This window comes from Trichosurus vulpecula, chromosome 4, assembly GCF_011100635.1.
Source record: "Trichosurus vulpecula isolate mTriVul1 chromosome 4, mTriVul1.pri, whole genome shotgun sequence".
NCBI lineage: Eukaryota > Metazoa > Chordata > Mammalia > Diprotodontia > Phalangeridae > Trichosurus > Trichosurus vulpecula.
The window spans coordinates 427,473,324-427,493,717 of NC_050576.1; the positions used below are offsets into that span (position 1 = coordinate 427,473,324).

A 20,394-nucleotide genomic window follows, 5' to 3' on the forward strand; every position below is an offset into this window, starting at 1 on the left:
GAAAGAAAAACCATGTGTCCACTCACACAGACACACGTCAAGAGCATGTGGCAAAATCGTAAAGAACAAACGTGACTTGAACTAAGAGATATGAGAGGAGCCCCACCAAGCCTTGCCTCCACCAGGTGGGAGGTTCTCAGATGCTGCAAATTACACACGTTTTCAGAGTTTTTCAAAGTATTGATTGGTTGTGCTGGTTTGTCCCTCCTCATTTTCTTCTTTGTTGTGTTGTTCTTTTTTTAAATATATTATTTGTCACATGGGATGACTCTCTGGGGGACTCTCAGGGAGACAGGGAGAGGGATACTGGGGAAAACTACAATGATGTAAAAAAACAGAAGACATCCATAAACCTTATTTAAAAAGTAAAAGCTTCACGGAGATGAGAAAGTACTCATATATGTTGGTAGTCACTGATGGATTCCTGGTCATCTTTTTAAGTGGGAGTTATGCCATCATTGCTGATGAGAAGACATCATTGTAGAAATACCAACAAACGGCCTGTGCTAAACTTCCCCTTCCAATCTCATCTATAAATCCAGCTAAGATGACGGGGCAGAAGGAGTCTCAGGCTTCCTCCCTCCCCCCAAGGTGTCTTTTCACAATCACAAAATTCTTCATAATTTTCACCAAAAAAAAAAGTGTTTTGTTTTGTTTTTGCTCTTAGCAACAGTGCTCATTTTCTTCTGTCATCTTCCTTCATAAGAAGGTTTTGCACATGAGCTTGTACCCCCCATTGGTCTACACCTCTGTTGTCAGACTCTGCTTGGCAAGGAGATTCAAGCGTTTGTGGGCTGGGACCGCTCAGGAGGTTGTTGTTGCCTCCTTGCTCTGGTCCACCTTCTCTGGGTAATGGCGATTGTGTCCTTTTCTTCTACTTTCATCTAAATCCCATTTTGAAGTCAATTTGGGATTGATCTTGGCCTTTATTTTACCCAGTCAATGGGCTTATATACAGATAACAGATTTTGAAATGACACCCACATTCACAGCCAGCTGTCTCTGCCAAGCTAGTCATTATTGGAGGGAGGGGGGAGCTCTGTTTGACACACCACATTTAGAATGTCCTGAGTCTTCTTAAAGAAAGTATTCATGACATACAAATACGAGGCCCTGAGGAGTCTCCAAGTCTTTGGCTTCTTTCATTTCTTAATTCTGAATCATATTTATCACTTTTTTGGCTGTTTGCCTCCCATTCCCGCTTTTCCAGTGAAGTGACTACATAACAAAGTATATGTTGGGTTGTTTTGGAAGACTGTGCATAAGCTGTAATTGGCTTCATTGTGGCCTGGATGCACACATGCAGAGGGAGAAGATGGGCAAGGAGGCCTTGAAATGATGTGCCTTGTTGGGTTTGCATGGACAATGAAACCAATTTCTTTATTTTCTCCCTCCTCTACTCCTAAGGTGTCCTCTCAATTTGTCCTTCATTTGGTTTTAGTTTTAGGTGTGTTCATTTTCTGGTTTTATTCAGAGTAAGAATAACTATAAATATCGATTAGTCAAGAAATGTTTATTAAACACCTGCTGTGTTGTAGGCACTGAACTAAACACTCACAATAAAGAAAAAAAAAGTATTCTTTGCCCTCAAGGAGTTTACGTTCCAACAGGGAAGGAGTACATCCATAAATCCAGCACATATAAGACAGAACCTTTGAAGGGAAGATCTCTCACCTGGATGGACCAGGAAAGACCTCTTAGGGGAGATGGTGTTTGAGCTGAGGCCTAAAGGAAGACAGGGATTCAAAGGGCCACTTCCTAGAGTAATGTTTTGACTCAACAATCACTGGAGAAAGATCATGAAAGGAGGAGACCATCAATTACATTAATTTCTATAGACGGTGTTTAAAAATAAGTTAGTCTTAGCTCCCTCTGTTCCCTTTTTGCTCTCTAGAAGAATTCTTCACACCTTGGAGTATGATAAATTTGATGATTTTGACTTGATTTCTCATTCTTTTATCCTAGTTAAAACTAAGAAGTAGAAGGAAAAGTAGGAGGCTGAGAGGCAACCTGACACAGAGGCTAGAGAAGTGCCCTTAGGAACCAACAAGACCTAGGTTCCAGTCCCACTTCTGATCTGTAGTACAGTGTGCCTGTAAGCAGTCCTGCACTTCTCAGTACTCTCTGGGCAACTCTCTAAGACTGGAAGGTGAAGAGAAGGGCCCATCTTATACTAGAAGAGGTAATTTCCTTAATTTTTCCATGTATGGTCCATACACCTGTGGGATCTTAGATACAAGTTTCCATCTCTCATAACTATAGAATTTTTCAAAGCAGCCCTTCCAACTTTGAACGAGTCTAATTGTTCTAGAGTTCTTTCTAATCTAAAATCTGCCTCCCTTTAACATCTATGTAAGAGTGTTAGTTTTACCTTCTGGATTCTATTTAACACAACTTACTTTGACAAATATTTATTAAACATGAAGAAAAAATCAACAGAATAAATACATTCTCTTTTCAACATGACAACCCTTTACATGTTTAAACATGGCTGTCATTTCATCTAGAGACAGCCCAGTGTAGTGGAGGGGCCAGCCTTGGAAATGGGAAGATCTAGGTTCAAGTTCCAACAGTATGACTCTGGGCAAGTCACTTAATTTTTCATTGCCACTAGCAAATCTCCAAGTCTCTAAATTGTAGATCTACAATGGGAGAACGGGTTTCCATACCAGGAGTTCCATATAGCAGTGAAATAATAGGTGTAGTTTAAAAATAAAAATCATCTCACCAAATTGTATGGACATTTTCTTTGCCCCTCACTTGTCCCTTATTGGAAGTGATTTTCAGACTACTCAGCTCCTCTGATTTTCTTCAATTTTCTTCATAGTATGGTATACAGAACTACATATGACACTATATTCTAAACATGGACTAATCAGCACAAAGAACGGTGGAACTGCTAACCTCCTAACCCCTCTGTATCTGGACAGAAACCGTGCAATGTTGACTATACCCATCCTTCTGATATCTTTCCCAGCTTGCATGGCATAGGGTACAATCTCCATTATTTTCATTTGCACATCCTTTCTTATTAATGATCTGGAGAATTTTTTTTTAATGTGGTCATTTGTAGTTTACAATTTCTTATGAAATCAGTGTTCCATGTATAACCTATAGCAGATTGCTTGCTGTCTCAGAGAGTGTGGATGGGGTAAGGAGAGAGGGATAGAATTGGGAACTCAAAACTTTAAAAAAAAGAATGTTAAAAATTGTTTTTACATATAATTGGGAAAAAATAAAACATTATTTAAAGAAACACAACTGTGCTTGTATCCTTTAATCACTTAGCTTTTGAAGAATGGCTCAGTGTACTATATTTGTGTGAATTTCCTGTATGCGCTATGGTTGTCAGACTTTTAGTGATGACATTTCATGTAAATTTTTCTTTTGCATTCTCTTCTTTCTCTTCCATGCTCCTTGGTTTATTTGTACAAGTGTTTTTTTTTAACTGTATACATTCAAAGTTGTCCCTTTTATCTTCTGGGATCTCTGCTTTTCCTTTTATAGCAGTTGTATCATACTAGAAAACAAACCCAGTTGGTGGACAAAAGACACTCCCAGACCTTTGTCAATCGAGTCAATCTCGTCCCCTCCCATGCTGTTGTTATAGAATTACTTGAATCCAGCCAACTCGCAACCCAGACTACTGTTTAAAAGGAACTCTACCTCTTAAAACTGATTTCTTTTTTTTTATAAAATGTTAAAATGGAACCTTATGAGATTCCTGCCCCACCACAATACACTGAAACTGGAACTAGTTACATCCACTAAAGTAAAGGCTAATTGTTGGCTACAGACTTTAAACATCAACACTGTTTGTTCTGTCTGCTTAACGTGTCGTTATACCTTCCCACTTTTTTTTTACTTTGGATCTAAGGAAAATTTTGAGAAAACAACATGGTTAATCATAAAGAATATAAGTATAGCAAACACTTATTTCCTCAGCTAATTTCAGTATACCAGGCACCCTTTGAAACTTGAGAGAAGAAACTTTGGAATAAATGAAAATGCTCCACTGAGCAGGAAGTAAATTATAATACTTGCTTAACCCCAAGAGATGGGAGGGGATGAGAAAGAATGCAAACTCACCCTGGCATTCAAAGCCCTCTCTCATCTGGACCCACAGTACTTATCCCACTGGAGAAACCTGCAAAGCTGGAGTTATCTTCCACACTGAGTTCACATGGAGGTGGAGACACTGCTTGACAAAGTCAGACATTGGAGCCTCCAGGAAATATTTTTCTCTGATACTAGTCTGACTCTTGGAGACTGACTTGAGGTACTTAGCCACTGAAGTGGACATCATAATATAGTTAGATGCCCAAAGGGTTCAAATTTGTGGATGAGAGCCTCCATCCTGAGATCCTCCTGTGATGCCTCTCCATGGCACGAAGATGATGAGTACTCCAAAGCTACACTGGCACAGTACAAGTGCTGGAGTGTCACGCTAGGTGGTCATGACTTCAAGGACAATGTCAACCATGGGGAAAAAAATAAATCTGTTGTCTGAGAGTCAGCCTGGCTAGATTCAGAGGCTCATTATCAGAAAGATGGCCACCAAGCGATGATTTATTTTTAGCCACAGTAACTAATGAAGACCATATATTAAGGCACAGTAGGTGTTGTGTCCCACTGCAAGAAGAGAAAGCCAATGAAATAACACATCTAGGAAATATGGGCATGATGTCTACCAAGACATGCAAGTGGTTACTCAACAAGTCTGTGGATACCGTGGTCAGATGTCAAGACAGAAGACCAAGCTGGAATAACAATGGAGTTAGCTTTGGGAGCAGTTCTCAAACTTTTACTCATTATTTCTAAGAGAAACCATTACAATTTAAAGAGATCATCAAGATTTTCATGTGCTTTCAATGTACCTGTAACAGGTTTGCATTAGGAGTAATCTAGCTTAAGTAGAATGGTACTGTGCAGAAGAGAAATGGAAAGGCTCTCCCGCCTTCCCCCCAAGAAAGGCGATTCCCATTCAACAAAACTGAACAGAGCAGGAGGCAGAACAGATGAGATTGTACACAAAATTGCTCTGCTGCTGAGAGAGACAGACAGACAGACAGAGACAGAGAGAGATGGAGAGACAGAGAGATCGAGACAGAGGTGCATGCAAGACACATACAGAGTGGCTGAAAAGTCACCTCAGAGGGAGGGAAGGCACTAGGAGCTGAAGGAATTAGGAAAAGCCTCCTGCAAAAGGAGAGACTGGAGCTGAGACTTGGTAGAAACCAGGGAGAGACAGAGAGACAGAGAGAGAGACAGACGGAGACATAGAAACAGACAGACAGACAGAGGCACAGGGACAGAGAGGTCTGTCCAAGCTCATGTTCACTGTTTCCATGACACCATCTATCCATTTCATCCTCTGCCATCCCCCTTTCCTTCTGCCTCAATCTTTCCCAACAGTGCGGTCTTTTCCAATGAGTCCCTTCTTCTCATCATGCGGTCAAAATATTTAAGCCACAGCTTCACTATCTGACCACAATACAAACCAATAAATATACAAAGAAATCCAAATAGTTCCTAAATGTCAATACCTCTAAATCTGAGGTCTCAAGATGGCTTTATACTCTTAAAAATTATTGAGGACCCCCGCTAAAAAACCTTTAATTTATATGGGTTACATCTATTGATATTTATTGTATTAGAAGTTAAAGAAATCTTAATACTATTTTGAAAATAGTTTTGTCCCTACAGACCTCCTGAAAAGGTCTTCGAGACTCCCAGGGATTCCTGGACCACATTTTCAGAGCACTGCTGCTTTAGGTGAAAGCGTTCAGCCATTAGAAAAAATAAAACTATGCTCTATTACGGGGAAAAAATAGTTCCTAGCTTATTGACCAAAAGTTCTAATGAAGATGGAACGCTATATCCTGTATATATTGTGTAAGAGAAAGCAAATATGCTAACTGGAAACATCAGCATGAACGATCAACTCTGGCCAAAAGTTCAACACGTTCTGGCTTTCTGAGACTTTGGTCCTCTCTTGCCCAGCTGAGTGGAAAAACAAATATGCAAAAAAAAAAAAATAGTGAGTTGTGGGGTTTTTCTAAAGGTAATTTAAAAAATTTCTCACAAAGAGTAAAATAACAGTGTTGGTATTTTAAGTCTTTCAGAGGTTTAAAGTTGACTAATTATTTTGTTAGTGTTTAGTTTGATAAGCCAATAGGTACATTAACAAAAATTTCACAATGCCTACTATTATAATTGTGCTGGTATTTAAGAATAAATATCCATTCCTTATTGTCTTCCTAACTGTCTTTTAAAAGTGAAGTAATTTTCCAACTAGACACTTTTCCTTTAAAAAACAATTAATCCCAGAAGATTTTAATTGTAATAGGATCTGTTCATCTGGAAAGGGGAATGCTGTATAAACAGACTATAGCATGTTTATCATTAGTATAGTCTGCTGTGCTCCATAAAGCAGGAAGGAGGGGAGCTGGCATTAGCTGCTCATTATATGCTGGGCACTAGTTCAGCTCCTTGGGACACAAAAGCATGCTTTAGTGATGCACATTTTTTCTACCCAGAAAAAGAGAAGACGTGCACAGTTTGAGATTCAAATTGCTTCCCAGATGAAGCAGGCAATATTTTTGCTCTGTACATGGTTTTTCTTTAAAGATTCTCTCTTTATTATGAGGCTGATTTATTAAAGGCTAACAGCAGTAAGTGTAGTTTGGCAGAATGAACACTGGATTGGGAACTGGGGGCCTGCTCTGATTGGAACGATGCTCCCACCTAGGCTGTTAACGGTGTATTCTATTACGAGAGGAGAAGGGGAATTGAACAATGAGATACAAAACCACCTTAACCCTGGTATCCCTAGATCACAGATTTTGATCTGGAAATGCTCCTAGAGGCAGAGTCTAACCAGCTCATTTAACAAGTTTAGTAAACTGAGGCCCAGAAACATCAGTAACTTGTCCAATATCATTTGCTAGCAAATGTCAACCTTACTATAAGACTTACTAAAATAATACATCTAGGCCTGAAAGGGACTTGAGGTCATCTAGTCCAAAGCCCTAATTTTAGAGTGGCACAGGGAGAGAGAAAGGTGAAACAGAACAATTCAAATCACATAGCTAGCAAACACCAGACATTACAACTTCATAAAATCACAGATTTGAGAGTGTAAAGGGCTCTTGGAGGTCATGTGGTCCAGCTCTCTCATTTTGAAGATAAAGAAACCAAAGCTCTGGGATGCTGGATGGTTTGCCAAAGGGTCACAGGGAGCAAGCTTTAGATGCGAGATTTGAACTGTCTCCAGCGTTACTGCACCACCCACCACACCACACTGTTTCCTGAGTTTATCTTCTCATCCTAAGTCCAGCAACACTTTCCACCACTACAATGATTATTTATTTTTTTTTAAGTCTACAACACTCTCATTTACTCTTGTAGGGGGAGACTTTCGGGTAAGACATTAGGAATAGCTATTGACACGTATGATCATACATCACTGAGCACCACAGCCACAAAAGCTGACAAAGTCATAGGTCTTACCATGCATTGGCTCAACAAACTACACCAGGTCCCTACTGCCTCTGATCATCTTCATTTGGCATTTACAGTGCTTCCAAATTTGTTCCTTCCTTCCTTCCAGTGAACACATCACTCCCCTCCACGCATTCTAAGGTCCAGCCACAATGGTGCCCTGGCTGCTCTTCACCCTCAATGCTCCATTTCCGCATCTCTGCACACGGGCTGTCCCCACCACCCAGGTCCAGAAGATTCTCTTTTCTCACTCCCATGTCTTAGACTCCCCGGCTTCTGTTAAGCTTGAATGCCATCTTCTAGAAGAATAAGTCTTCCTAGCTGCTAATGCTACCTTCTATCTACTCCGTATTGGGTATATACGGATCAATTTTTGTGTATGTTGTCCCATCCATTACAATGGAAGCTCCCTGAGGACAGGGACTACTTTTGCTTATGTTTTGCATTCCCCAGTGTCCCTGGTCTGGAGCAAGTTATTAATTAGCGCTTGTTGATCAAAACGCTCAACATCAGAGCATCAATGGGACAACTGCCATTATTAACATCCCTCACCTGTCTTGTGGCCACCTGGTACCACCACCTCTCTCTAGCACCACTGTAAAAGCCTCCCAAATGGCAGCTTCTTGTCTATGCCCTCTCCAATCCACCTCTCATAGAGCTGAAAATGCATCTCCCCAAGGCACAGATCTCACTCTCATCCTCTCACTCAAAACCCAGCAATATTTGTATTGCCTCTAGGACAAAACAAACGCCCTAGCTTGTCATTCAAGGACTCCCAAACCTGGCTCCGATCTCCTTCTGTATCCTCAGGTAGTGTTACTACCCTTTAATACATCTATGTTCCATTCGTCCAATCTGCTATTTCCTGTCTGCATGAATCCCCACAAATTGTGCCACCCCCTCCCCCACCCCAAGCTTAAAATTTACTTGCTACCAGTCCACCTTTCTTCAAGGCTCAGCTCTAAGGCTATCTCCTTCCTCCACAAAGCCTCCTTGGCTCTCCTCCCCCGTCCCCAGCCATCAGGTTTCTTTCCTTCCTCAAACACAGCTGGTGCTCTTTGCCTCCTAGTGCTCAGCCATGAACTATATTTCTCTGTATGTGTACATGATCACATCAATAGAATGGAAGCACCCTGAGGGCAAGGTCTGTTTTAGTATTGCTTTCTTCCAAATGTAGTTGCGTACCCAGCACATAGGGTAAGTTTAATAAATATTTATTGATTTGAGCGGAATGTCTTTTGTCTTTGTATTGTTTGGGGGCCAGATCAAGTAGGAAACGGTGAAGGAGTATGAGGTGCTAACATCAAATCAATCATTCCACAAGCATTTACTAAATGCCTACAATTAAGCACAAGTATGATGCTGGGCATGAGAGATACACAGACAAAAATGAAACAGTCCCTGCCCTCAAGCAGGTTACATTCTTTGGGGGGAGACATAGATTCATATATAAATATATAAGGAACACATATATTATACATAATAAAATAAAACATATTATACATAGCAAAATTATACATAATATACATATTTATTATACATAATACCTAATAATATGTTATACATAATAAAATTATATACAAGGTAATTAATTTTGGTGGGGTACTAGGAGCTACGTTTGCACAGATCAAGAAAGGGTGAGCAAGACCGGGAAAGAAATTAGGGATTCTAAGAGGAAGAGGTGAATATGGAAGATAGTCTGTGCTAAGTTTATGGAGACTGGAAATGTGGTGTCACTGGTGAGGAACAGCCAATGTGGCTAGATGGAAGAGAGCACGAAGGGAAGTAATGTATGAGAAATTGGGAAAGGTAAGTTGGAGCCAGGGTGGAAAGGGCCAAGATCAGGAATTCCTCTAGGTTTATTCTAGAGGAAAAAGGGAGCCACTAGGATTTATTAAGCAAAGTGAACAATTTTCCACTCAACTGTGAAAGTTATCTTCCTAATTATAGCTCTAACCCTGTCATTGTGCCCTTATCCAATGAACTCCAGTGGCTCCCAGTAACCTCCAGGAGCTCTTCATGAGCTGGCTCTTCCTGACATGCTTAATTTTCCAGGCTCTCAGACTTTACTCCCCTCCACATACTCTTTCCAGTGACTCTAGCCTTCTTTCTGTTCCTCCAGCAAGGTCCTCCGTCTCCTGACTTCAAACTGTTTGACTGGCTGTCCCCTCATGCCTGGAGCATTCTTCTGCGCTCTTTGCTCACCATCATCTCCTGCCTTCCCTGGCTTCCTTCAAGACTCAGCTCCAATTTCTGGAAGAGGTCTTTCTCAGAAGGCCTCTCCCCACTCCCTATCCCCATGGCTGATGCCTTGCCCCTTACATGATCTCCAATTTACCCTGTATATACCCTGCTGTACAGAGTTATTGGGATGCTTTCTATGCCATTAAACTATGAGCTTCTTGAGCTCAGGGACTGTTTTGTCTTTCTTTTTATCCCTACCACTTAGCACAGTGTCTTGTACACAGCAAGCACTTAAGAAATGCTTAATGACTGATGTTTTGCAGAGCCTGGAGTGTATAAGTCCCTTGAAAAATTTAGATATTGAAAGGGAAAAGTGGTATTTTTTAAAAGTCTCACACAGCAGATCCAGGATTAAGGGCAAGAAGACAGGTGGTCATCTTGTGGAGGAGAGAAGGGGGAGGAGGATAGATATGATGACACTGAGAAACACTTTTTTGGTATTTAAAATCCTTCCATAGCTCGTATTATCTATGGTATGGCCCAAGGCCCTGAGCCTGCTTCCAAGGTCTGCCTGGCCTGCACTGTTCAGCAGTCAGTGCTCCCAGAAAAAATACAACTCATAGACCTGCTTTCTAAGAAACAAACTGGTAATGTAGATTTTGTACAAGAAGGAAACCTAAACAGTTGCATGAATTGAAGGTATGTTAACGATTATAGATAACTAACTACAGTTACAGGGTCTCTTGCTGTTATCTATCCCTCTTTCAAAATACTCTGCCAGGGACACCCTCTTAATTCATAAAGTAACCATCCATCCCAATGCTGAATTGTTCCCTTGTTATGTATTAGTAAGCACAGCAACGTATTTGAACAAAAATTATGCAGTGTTCCTAAAGGAGTCAAGGGCAAATCACCAGTCTAGATCGGTAAAATGGGCACAAAGGACTGATCAGAAACAACAAACTCTGCTCCCCCTGTAGCCTCAGATGCCAAAAGCTAAACCACCCCTCACCGGGGGTCACCATTTTCCATTAGCTAAAAATAAAATCCTGAAAGATAACCCTGATTAAGTTACTTAAGAAATCGACTTCTTTCTTAATGTGCACTGTCCAACTTTGTGGCTGATAATTTGCATCACTACAAAGCTTCCTCTTAGAATGCTGAGCTCTGAGAAACTCTCATACATCAACACTTCTGTTATCATTTTGTGATTTCATTCAAGAAAGCCAAACAGTGTAGATTCAACAAGGAGGCATTTTCCAGTAAAATGGACCTAGAAGTGAAATACGACCTCAATGTTTACACCAGATCCAAAAAAAGATTTTGAACTGAAGTAAGTAAACTTTTGAGATGAATACATGTGATGCTCTTAAGCAGTGTGTGTGTACAGACACATATATGGGGCTTCTAGAATATAGTACAAAGATACAGAATTGTTGTATAAAATATAAAGTTCTTTCTTTGATGAACACAACAAATCAAGTATCCTTTGGGCAGCCATTCAAATCTGAAGCAGTGAAAGGCAAATAAAAGACAAAAAAAAACAAAAAACCAGGAAAACTATTCTACTCTTCCCAACTGGATGGGGAAGTTATTGTTTTATTGTTTAAACAATAAACTAGCATCTAACAGTGAAATAACAAAATAGAAATAGTATTTCTAGAACAAATACCCAAAAAATTAAACTGGAAAACTTTCTAAATAAGATCTTAGATGAAGTTCTAACTGCATATTAATGGCATCTGCCAGGATTTGCTCATTATTCTTTGTGGGATCAGAATCATTGATCCAGGGTTGAAAGGGAACTCAGAGGTCCTTCAGTTCAACTTTGCCATTTACAGATGAGGAGGATCTAGGGCCCAGAGAGACCAGGCAGCTGTCCAAGGTCACACAGGGTGTTAAATAGAGAGCTGGGACTCTAATTCTGGACCCCCTGGCTGCAAGTTCAGTGCTAAGAGGGCAGCATTCTGCCCATTGCATAAGCCTGGTTTGATCACCCATAAATTCATCATATATACTCCATGTGTACATCTATTTATGTAAATGTATAAGTACGTATATGTGCATATGTACTCATGTATGCCTATGCACGTATATATGTGTACATAAGTGTATATAGACACATATATGTATGTGTGTATGTGTATATGCATGTGTATATGTATGCAGTATTTATTTTTAGTGTTCATTTTTTAAAATTTTGAGTTCTAAATTCTCTCCCTTCCTTTAGTCCCTCCACCATTCACTGAGAAGGCAAGTGATATATCAATTACGAAGCCATGCAAAACATTTCCATACTAACCAAATTGAGAGAAAGAAAGAAAGAGAGGGAGGGAGAGAGGGAGGAAGGAAGGAAGGAGGGAAGGAAGGAAGAGAGAAAGAAAGAAAGAAAGAAAGAAAGAAAGAAAGAAAGAAAGAAAGAAAGACAGGAAGGAAGGAAAGAAGGAAGGAAGGAAGGAAGGAAGGAAGGAAGGAAGGAAGGAAGGAAGGAAAAGAAAAGTAAGAAAAATAAAGTGGAAAAAGTCTGCTTTGATCTGTACCTTTGAATTCATCTTATATCTTCTAAGAATTTTTTTTTCCAACCATGAAGCAATTCTCAAGTTCACAGAGTTTCCTTTTATCTTAAATAAGACTGCTCCTTTTAATTGAAGCAGCCCAAGATTTGGTGAACAAGGCCATATCTACACTCTTCACTATTTATAATCTCTGATCACTTTCCCTCTTCCTTCCCAGACTGAAAGTTTTTTTGTTGTTGTTGCTTGTTTGTGTGTTTTTTCTTTTACTTCCATCCTTCAACAGAGAAACATTGACTTCAAAAAGGAAGGACTCTTAAGGAATTCTTGCTCAAAGTATGCAATTGCATAAAAGTTGGACAAAAAAATCCAAGTCTGGCATTCAGACAGGCCTGACCTTTTTATCTGCTGAGGTTGGCCTACATTTTGATAGATATGTATGGGCCCTCTTTCCAACAACAACAAACAGCATTTATTAAACACCTACTACAGGCAGGTACTGACCTAGGGCCTGGGGATACAATGACAAACACAAAGCATCCCCTACTCCAGAGGAATATTCTTCTGAAGAAAAATAATACCTTCCCAGAAAATCATATACAAAAATATTTGAAAAGTAGATTCAAAGTAATTGCTTAGGGAGGAATGACAGTGGGGTGGAGATGGGGCAGGGGATATAGTACTAGAGACTGAGGGGAATCAGAATAGGAAGTGGTATCTGAGTTGTGCATTGAGGAAGCCAGGGATTTCATGAAGTAAAAGTAAAGAAGAGCCGAGGGGAAGGGAGGCAGGCCAAGATGGTGACTGGAAAGCAGGGACTTGCTTAAGCTCTCCCCCAGGTCCCTCCAAACACCTGTAAAAGATGGCTCTGAACAAATTCTAGAGCTGCAGAACCCACGAAATAGCAGAGGGAAGCAGGTCTCCAGTGCAGGACAGCCTGGATGGTTGCTGGGAAGAGTCTATCACACATTGCTTTGAGTGGAGTGCAGCCCAGCATAGGCTGTTCAAGGACCAAACAGACAGGGAGTTGGGCAGAGCAGGCCTTAGGGCCATCAATCACTGAGCTGTGGTAGTTACCAGACTTCTCAACTCACAAACACCAAAGACAATGCAGCAGGTTAGTTGGAAAACTTCTGGATCGGGGGAGAGAAGTACGAGGTCTGGCCCCAGCCCTGAGGGTGGCGGAGGTGTTGCAGCAATGGCGGAGGCAGCAGCAGGAAGCTCCTGCAGCTGCTTCCAGAGCTCCAGTATCAGCTGCTTCCAGAATCCCTGGCCCATGTGATAGGAAGAATCAAGCAGCAGATCAGAGCAGGAGTAGAGGGAGTGCTTCGCTGGCGCAGAGGCAGATTCTCTTGCTTTGCCCTGCTTGGATCTGGGTCGCAGTCCTGGTTGGTGGTTCTTGGGGGAGGAAGAGTGCTGCTGTGGCAGAGCTTGCTTGCAGTGACTGTGGAGTAGAAGTCATTCTGAAAACAGCCCCTAAAGCTTGGTACAAAATACTCTCTACTCTACAAGCAGTCATACCCTGACAAAGAGCTCAAGGGTCAAGTAGTTGGCTGAGAACATGACCAGGCAGTTCAAAAGGACTCAGACTCAGACTCGGACTACAGAATCTTTCTTTGGTGACAAAGAAGATCAAAACATACAGCCAGAAGAAGTCATCAAAGGCAAAGAGTCTACAACGAAAGCCTCCAAGGAAAATATGAATTGGTCTCAGGCCATGGAAGAGCTCAAAAAGGATCTGGAAAAGCAAGTAAGAGAAGTGGAGGAAAAATTGGGAAGAGAAATGAGAGTGATGCAAGAAAATCATGAAAAACAGGTCAACACATTGCTAAAGGAGATCCAAAAAAATACTGAAGAAAATAACCCCTTAAAAAATAGACTAACCCAAATGGCCAAAGAGCTCCAAAAAGCCAATGAGAAGAATGCCTTGAAAGGCAGAATTAGCCAAATGGAAAAAGGTCCAAAAGACCACTGTTTTGGTAACTAAGATGGGTTTTTAACACTTATTCAATCAAGTGCCCTTGCAGAGTTTGGCCTTTGTTTCTTTGATTAAATTAGGAGTCCTTGATGACCTCCTTGCCTCAAGGGAAAGCCTAGTTTACATGGGTTTGAGTGACATGTTTGTGACACCAGAGGCTTTTAGACCACATGGGTCTAAGTCGCATTTTTTGGATGCCTTTAGGTCATGTGGGTAAGTCGCATGTGTGGCTCACCTTTGACCCTGAAAAAGATATATAAACCCAGAGGCTGGCGTTCTCCCTTGGGCTCTGAGTCACAGGAGGAGTGGTGAGTGACTCTGGGCCAGATGTTGTTATGAGCTACCCGGCTCCTGAACTCAGATGTTGATGTTTTCTTGGTAACTATGAATTGTTCTTGGTCTGTTTATAATGTATGTTTATAATTTGCTTGTATTTGCTATGAAGTTGAGGATGCTGGCTTTTTCCCCTGAACTAAGTGAATAATATTTGTATGTTGGATTGAAATAAGATTGTTAACCTCTTAACGTTGCTTTCCTTAGTAAAGCAGATCAAAAGAGCCTGTGCTGGCAGCGTTCTTGTTGTTGACCTTGTGTTGGTCTTTCACCCCCACAGTGGCTGCTAGCCGAATTGCTGCAACAACTACTGAAGAAAATAATACCTTAAAAAGTAGATTAGAGCAAGAGGAGGCTAGTGACTTGATAAGAAATCAAGAAATTATAAAACAGAACCAAAGGAATGAAAAAATAGAAGACAATGTGAAATATCTCATTGGAAAACCACCGACCTGGAGAATAGATCCAGGAGAGATAATTTTAAAATTATTGGACTACCTAAAAGCCATGATCAAAAAAAGAGCTTAGATATCATCTTTAAAGAAATTATCAAGGAAAACTGCCCTGATATTCTAGAACCAGAGGGTAAAACAGAAGTTGAAAGAATCTAATGATAGCCTCTGGAAAAAGATCCCAAAAAGAAAACTCCTAGGAATATTGTCACCGAATTCCAGAGTTCCCAGGTCAAGGAGAAAATACTGCAAGCAGCCAGAAAGAAACAATTTCAAAATTGTGGAAACATAATCAGGGTAATACAAGATCTAGCAGCTTCTACATTAAGGGGTTGAAGGGCTTGGAATATGATATTCCAGAGGTCAAAGGAGCTAGGATTAAAACCAAGAATCACCTACCCAGCAAAACTGAGTATCATGCTCCAAGGCAAAATATAGATTTTCAATAAAATAGAGAACTTTCAAGCTTTCTCAGTGAAAAGACCAGAGTTGAATAGAAAATTTGACTTTCAAACACAAGAATCAAGAGAAGCATGAAAAGGTAAACAAAAAAGAGAAATCATAAGGGACTTACTAAAGTTGAATTGTTTTGTTTACATTCCTACATGGAAAGATGTTTGTAATTCATGAGACCTTTCTCAATATTAGGGTAGTTGAAGGGAATATAAGTTGAATACGAAAGGATGATATCTCAAAAATAAAATAAAGGGGGGAGAGAGGAATATACTGAGGGAGGGAGAAAAGGAGAGATAGATTGGGGTAAGTTATCTCACATAAAAGTGGCAAGAAAAAGCAGTTCTGTTGGAAGGGAAGAGGGGGCAGGTGAGGGGGAATGAATGAATCTTGCTCTCATCGAATTTGACTTGAGGAGGGAATAACATACACATTCAATTGGGTATCTTACCCCACAGGAAAGTAGGGGGAAGGGGATAAGAAAGGTGGGATGATGGAAGGGAGGGCAGATAGGGGTAGGAGGTAATCAAAAGCAAATACTTTTGAAAAGAGACAAGGTCAAGGGAGAAAACTGAATAAAGGGGGACAGGATAGGATGGAGGGAAATATGGTTAGTCTTTCACAACTTGACTCTTATGGAAGTGTTTTGCATAATGACACATGTATGGCCTATGTTGAATTGCTTGCCTTCTTAGGTAGGGTGGGTGGGTGGGGGGAAGAGGGGGGAGAATTTGGAACTCAAAGTTCTAAAAGCGGATGCTCAAAAAAACAAAAGATGTTTTTGCATTCAACTGGGAAATAAGATATACAGGCAATGCGGTATAGAAATCTATCTTGCCCTACAAGAAAGTAAGGGGAAAGGGGATGGGGGGCAGGGAGTGGGGTGACAGAAGTGAGAGATGACTGGGGAATGGGGCAACCAGAATATATGCCATCTCAGAGTGGGGGGGAGGGTTGAAATGGGGAGAAAATTTGTAACTCAAACTCTTGTGGAAATCAATGTTGAAAACTAAAAATATTAAATAATAAAATATGGGGAAAAAAAGAAGTAGAAGTAAAGAGAAAGCACATTCCCAGGCATGGCAAATGGCTAATGCCAAAGAATGGAGAAGGAGATGGAGTATCATGACTCAGGTACAGAGAGGAGGCCAGTTTGATAGGATCATACAGTTATTGAGGGGGAGTAATGTGCAGTTAGGCTGGAATGATAGGTTGGTACTAGGTTGTAAAGGGCTTTAAAAGCGCAACATAAAAGTTTATATTTTATCGTTGAGGAACTAGGAAACCACTAAGTGAGTAGTGGAGCTCCATGTTCAGATCTGTGCTTTGGCACCTGGGGCAGGATCTGGGAATGGGAGTGGAGTGGTATCTCTACTTGAGGCAGGAAGACCAATTAGGAGGCTGCTGAAATAATCTAGGTCACAGGTGATGGAAGAATGAACTAAGCTGAGAGTTGTGTCAGTGGATAAAAGGGCTTGGATTTGAGTCATGGTGTAAAGGTACAAATGGTACGATTTGGCAGCTGATGGGATAGGTGGGCTAAGAGAGGGTGGGGAGTCAGGGTTACAGACCTGGGACCCTGGAATGGTGCTTGTGCCTTGGACAGAAATAGCAAAGTCTGAAAGAGGGAAAGGTTTAGGTGAGGGTTGGTATTACAGTGGATTGCATTGAGAAGACTTTGTAGAATTCTGGAGTTTAATGAAATTAGGACAATGCCATTGGCAAACAGAAACAAAACCTCTCCATTCAAAGGAAATCCTCCTTTTGTTTGGACTTTACACCTGCAGTTTTCCATGACCCTGGTAAATACTTTCAGCAAACACGTATCTCTCAGGGAATTACTTCATCAATGTTACCATTCAGGGGATTGTTGATGAGTTATCACTGTAGGTGAGCCTGTCATAAAGTCTTATATGATAACATGGGTATGAGCGTTACCAAAGGTCAGAAGCTCCTTCCCCACAATCAGTCTCCTTTTCTAGACGACATGGGTCAGAATCTCCAAACTCAGCATGCTCTCTCACACCTGCTGTTCTCTCATTCTTGGAGAAACATTTAACCAGAAAGCCTTCATTTGGCCCTCTGTGCCAAACCCTGGGAATGCAAAGACAAAAATGGACCAATCCCTTTCCTCAAGAAACTTATATTTAACTGGGGGAGATGTGATATGTCCACAAGCAAGGGCCAAAAAAAAAAAAAGGTATTTGAAGAGGGGTGACAAACAACTGAGGGAAACTAGGACTAGGAAAAGTCCTCTCCGTGGAGGTGGAGAGATGCTATCATCTGAGTCACCCAGAGAACTGGGCCAGTGAGAAGTTCTAAGAAGAGTAGATGAGAAAGTCAACATTCTAGGTATGGACAAAGGGTCAAAGGCGGGAAATCAAATATCATGGACAGAGAACATTAAGGAAGTCATCTTAGCTGGAACACAGAATGGGTGAGGGGGAACACAGTGTAACCAACTTGGAAAGATAAGCTAGAGCCAGGAAAACTCAGAGTCTGAAGCCTGGAGATGCTACAAATGACCACAGGGGCATCTCTAACTCCACATGTAACACACTACCCTATACATATATAAAAATTCAGTCTTGTCTTTAAAACAAAACAACACAAAACTTATTTGCTCATCAAGACATTTACTCTAGAGGTGTCAAACTCAAATAGAAATGGTGGGGAGGGGACTACATTATACAGAAAATCCCTCCCAAAGAGTATATTGACTTAGCAAACCAAGTATTAACATTTATCTATGTTTTATTGTGTTTTATTTATTTTGTTAAATATTTCCTAATTACATTTTAATCTGGTTTTGACTGCCCTCGGGATGTTGCCAATGCTGCTCAAAGGCATGTATTTTGACACCTCTGCTCTACAGAAAAGAGAGTAGATGATAGGCAGAAATAACAAGAAGGAGTTGGAAAAGTAGATTAATCCAATTATGACCTTGGGTCCTGCCCAGAAGAGTTTAGAATTCTGAAGAAAGGCAGGGAAGGTAAGGGAACAGCCGCATACTCCCAGGAATTACATGAGCACGCTCTACCCCAGCCTGTCCCATCACATAGCTTTAGAACTTCCTGACACACTCACTTTTTGCTTGCCTCACAGACATCAGCGATGTTGGAGAAAAGATGGTGGCTCTCAGTTTTGGTCATGGTATCACTCAGTTCTTTAGAATTTTTAAACATACGGATCAGGATCTCCAAGCTGAGCAAGTAGGAGTGTTCAGAGGATATTATTTCAAACATAGCCTAGGAGTAGGAAAGATTTGTTGTTAACCTTTTGCATAATATAAATACCAAATACACAGTATGAAATTTGGACAAAGTTAGTGTCATCTTGTATGTGGCACATACGATTTATTGCTGTGGTTTCCAAGAAATTGCCAAAAATCATGGTGAGAAGACTGGAACCGGAAGTGAGCTCCCTGAGGGGAGGGAGTGTTTCATTCTTTGCCTTTGTATCTACAGTGTCTAGCCCAGTGCCTGGCACGTAGGGGGCTTCATAAATGCTCACTGGTTGATGGACATGGGAATGTGATGGCAATGATTTGGGAGAAGGGTAACAATGTCTACGGATTCTAACATGCCCTTGACAACTGGGAGAACACCTAGAGGGATGATGGGATGGTACGAAGGCAGCCTAGTGGAAAAGAACCAGAGCTGGAGTCAGAGGAGCTGGGGCTCTGGCTCCTCACCACCTGGGTGATTTGAAGCAAATCGCTTTCCCATTTTCTGGGCCCCGGTCTCCTAATCTGTAAGATAAGGAGGATGGCCCAGATGATGTCAAAAGCTATGTGCAGGGCAACATCCTCTGCCTTAGAGCAAAATTCTTTCAGAATCCGAACTGTGATCTTCACAGTGACTCCAGGGCTCAAAGGGCATTATCCCCACCTATGACAGATACCTTCCCTCCTCCTAGCCTATCAGTGCCCCTGTCTCCTCACAAGCAACGACAACTCTCTTCCTAATTTGTGCCGACTTAATCACACTCTGCTGTAGCCAAGTCGTTTAAAGATCCACATCACATTCCATGGGGTGTCAGTCAAGTGAGCGTTTCTTATGCACTTAGTTTGTGTCAAGCATTCTGCAAAGACACTGGCCAGAACACAGTCCCTGCCTTCAAGGAGCTCATATTCCAAAGGGGGAAACAAGTGTTCTCGGCAAGCCTGTACCTAAGCACGTCACACTACTCATGCCATTAGCAACTCTCGTTCCTCCTCTCAAGACTTCAAAAAGACAATGAGGATCTTCTAGCAACTCCTAGGGATGCTGTGTACATGTGAGGGTACATGACCCCGTGAGACTGGAAGCTCCTTGAGGGCAGGGACTGTCTTTTGCTTTTCTTGGCATCCCTAACCCTTAGCATAGTGCCTAAGACATATAGGCACTCTCTCTCTCTCTCTCTCTCTCTCTCTCTCTCTCTCTCTCTCTCTATATATATATATATATATATATATATATATATATATATATATATATATTTACTGACTACATGTTCATGTGTGCACACATGCACACAAAGGTACTTAAAAATATCTTTTATAAGGATGAAAAACCTTTGTTAGTGGGAGCATGACAACATAGTCTCACCTATCCAAGCAACGCCCTAACCTCGGATACTTGCTTTTTGAAGTAACGCTTCACAGCAATAAAGGAGAAGTACACTTTACCAACACAAAATATACCCAGAAAAATCTAAATTTGGAAAAACAAAAGTCCTTCTTTTCCCGAAACCTTATTGAATATTGCTGGTGGGCTTTGGCCTTCAACCACAGCATCTTCAAATGACTTTAAAAGACAAGAACCAACATCTTTTACAACCAAAATCCCTGAAATGAATGCTGGGCAGGCTCTTTAGAGCAAGAAAGGATGTTAAAAACAGTATTTCCTGACCCTTTATTTTATGTAGAAAAAAAAAAACCTGAAGCCCAGAGAGGGAAGGTTTAAGGTTAGACAGCCAGGAAGTGTCAGAGTCAGGG

At 41.1% G+C, this 20,394-nt stretch overlaps 1 protein-coding gene across 1 annotated transcript in view; it reads right to left on the bottom strand.

Annotated features, from left to right (window-relative positions):
* The window catches only part of LOC118846254 (rho guanine nucleotide exchange factor 26-like), a 127,169-nt gene that overhangs the window by 83,324 nt on the left and 23,451 nt on the right, over positions 1 to 20,394 (bottom strand). The window contains exon 6 of the mRNA XM_036754580.1: positions 18,504 to 18,664. Within this exon, the coding sequence (XP_036610475.1) occupies positions 18,504 to 18,664 (161 nt within the window). The remainder of the gene's footprint in view (positions 1 to 18,503; positions 18,665 to 20,394) is intronic.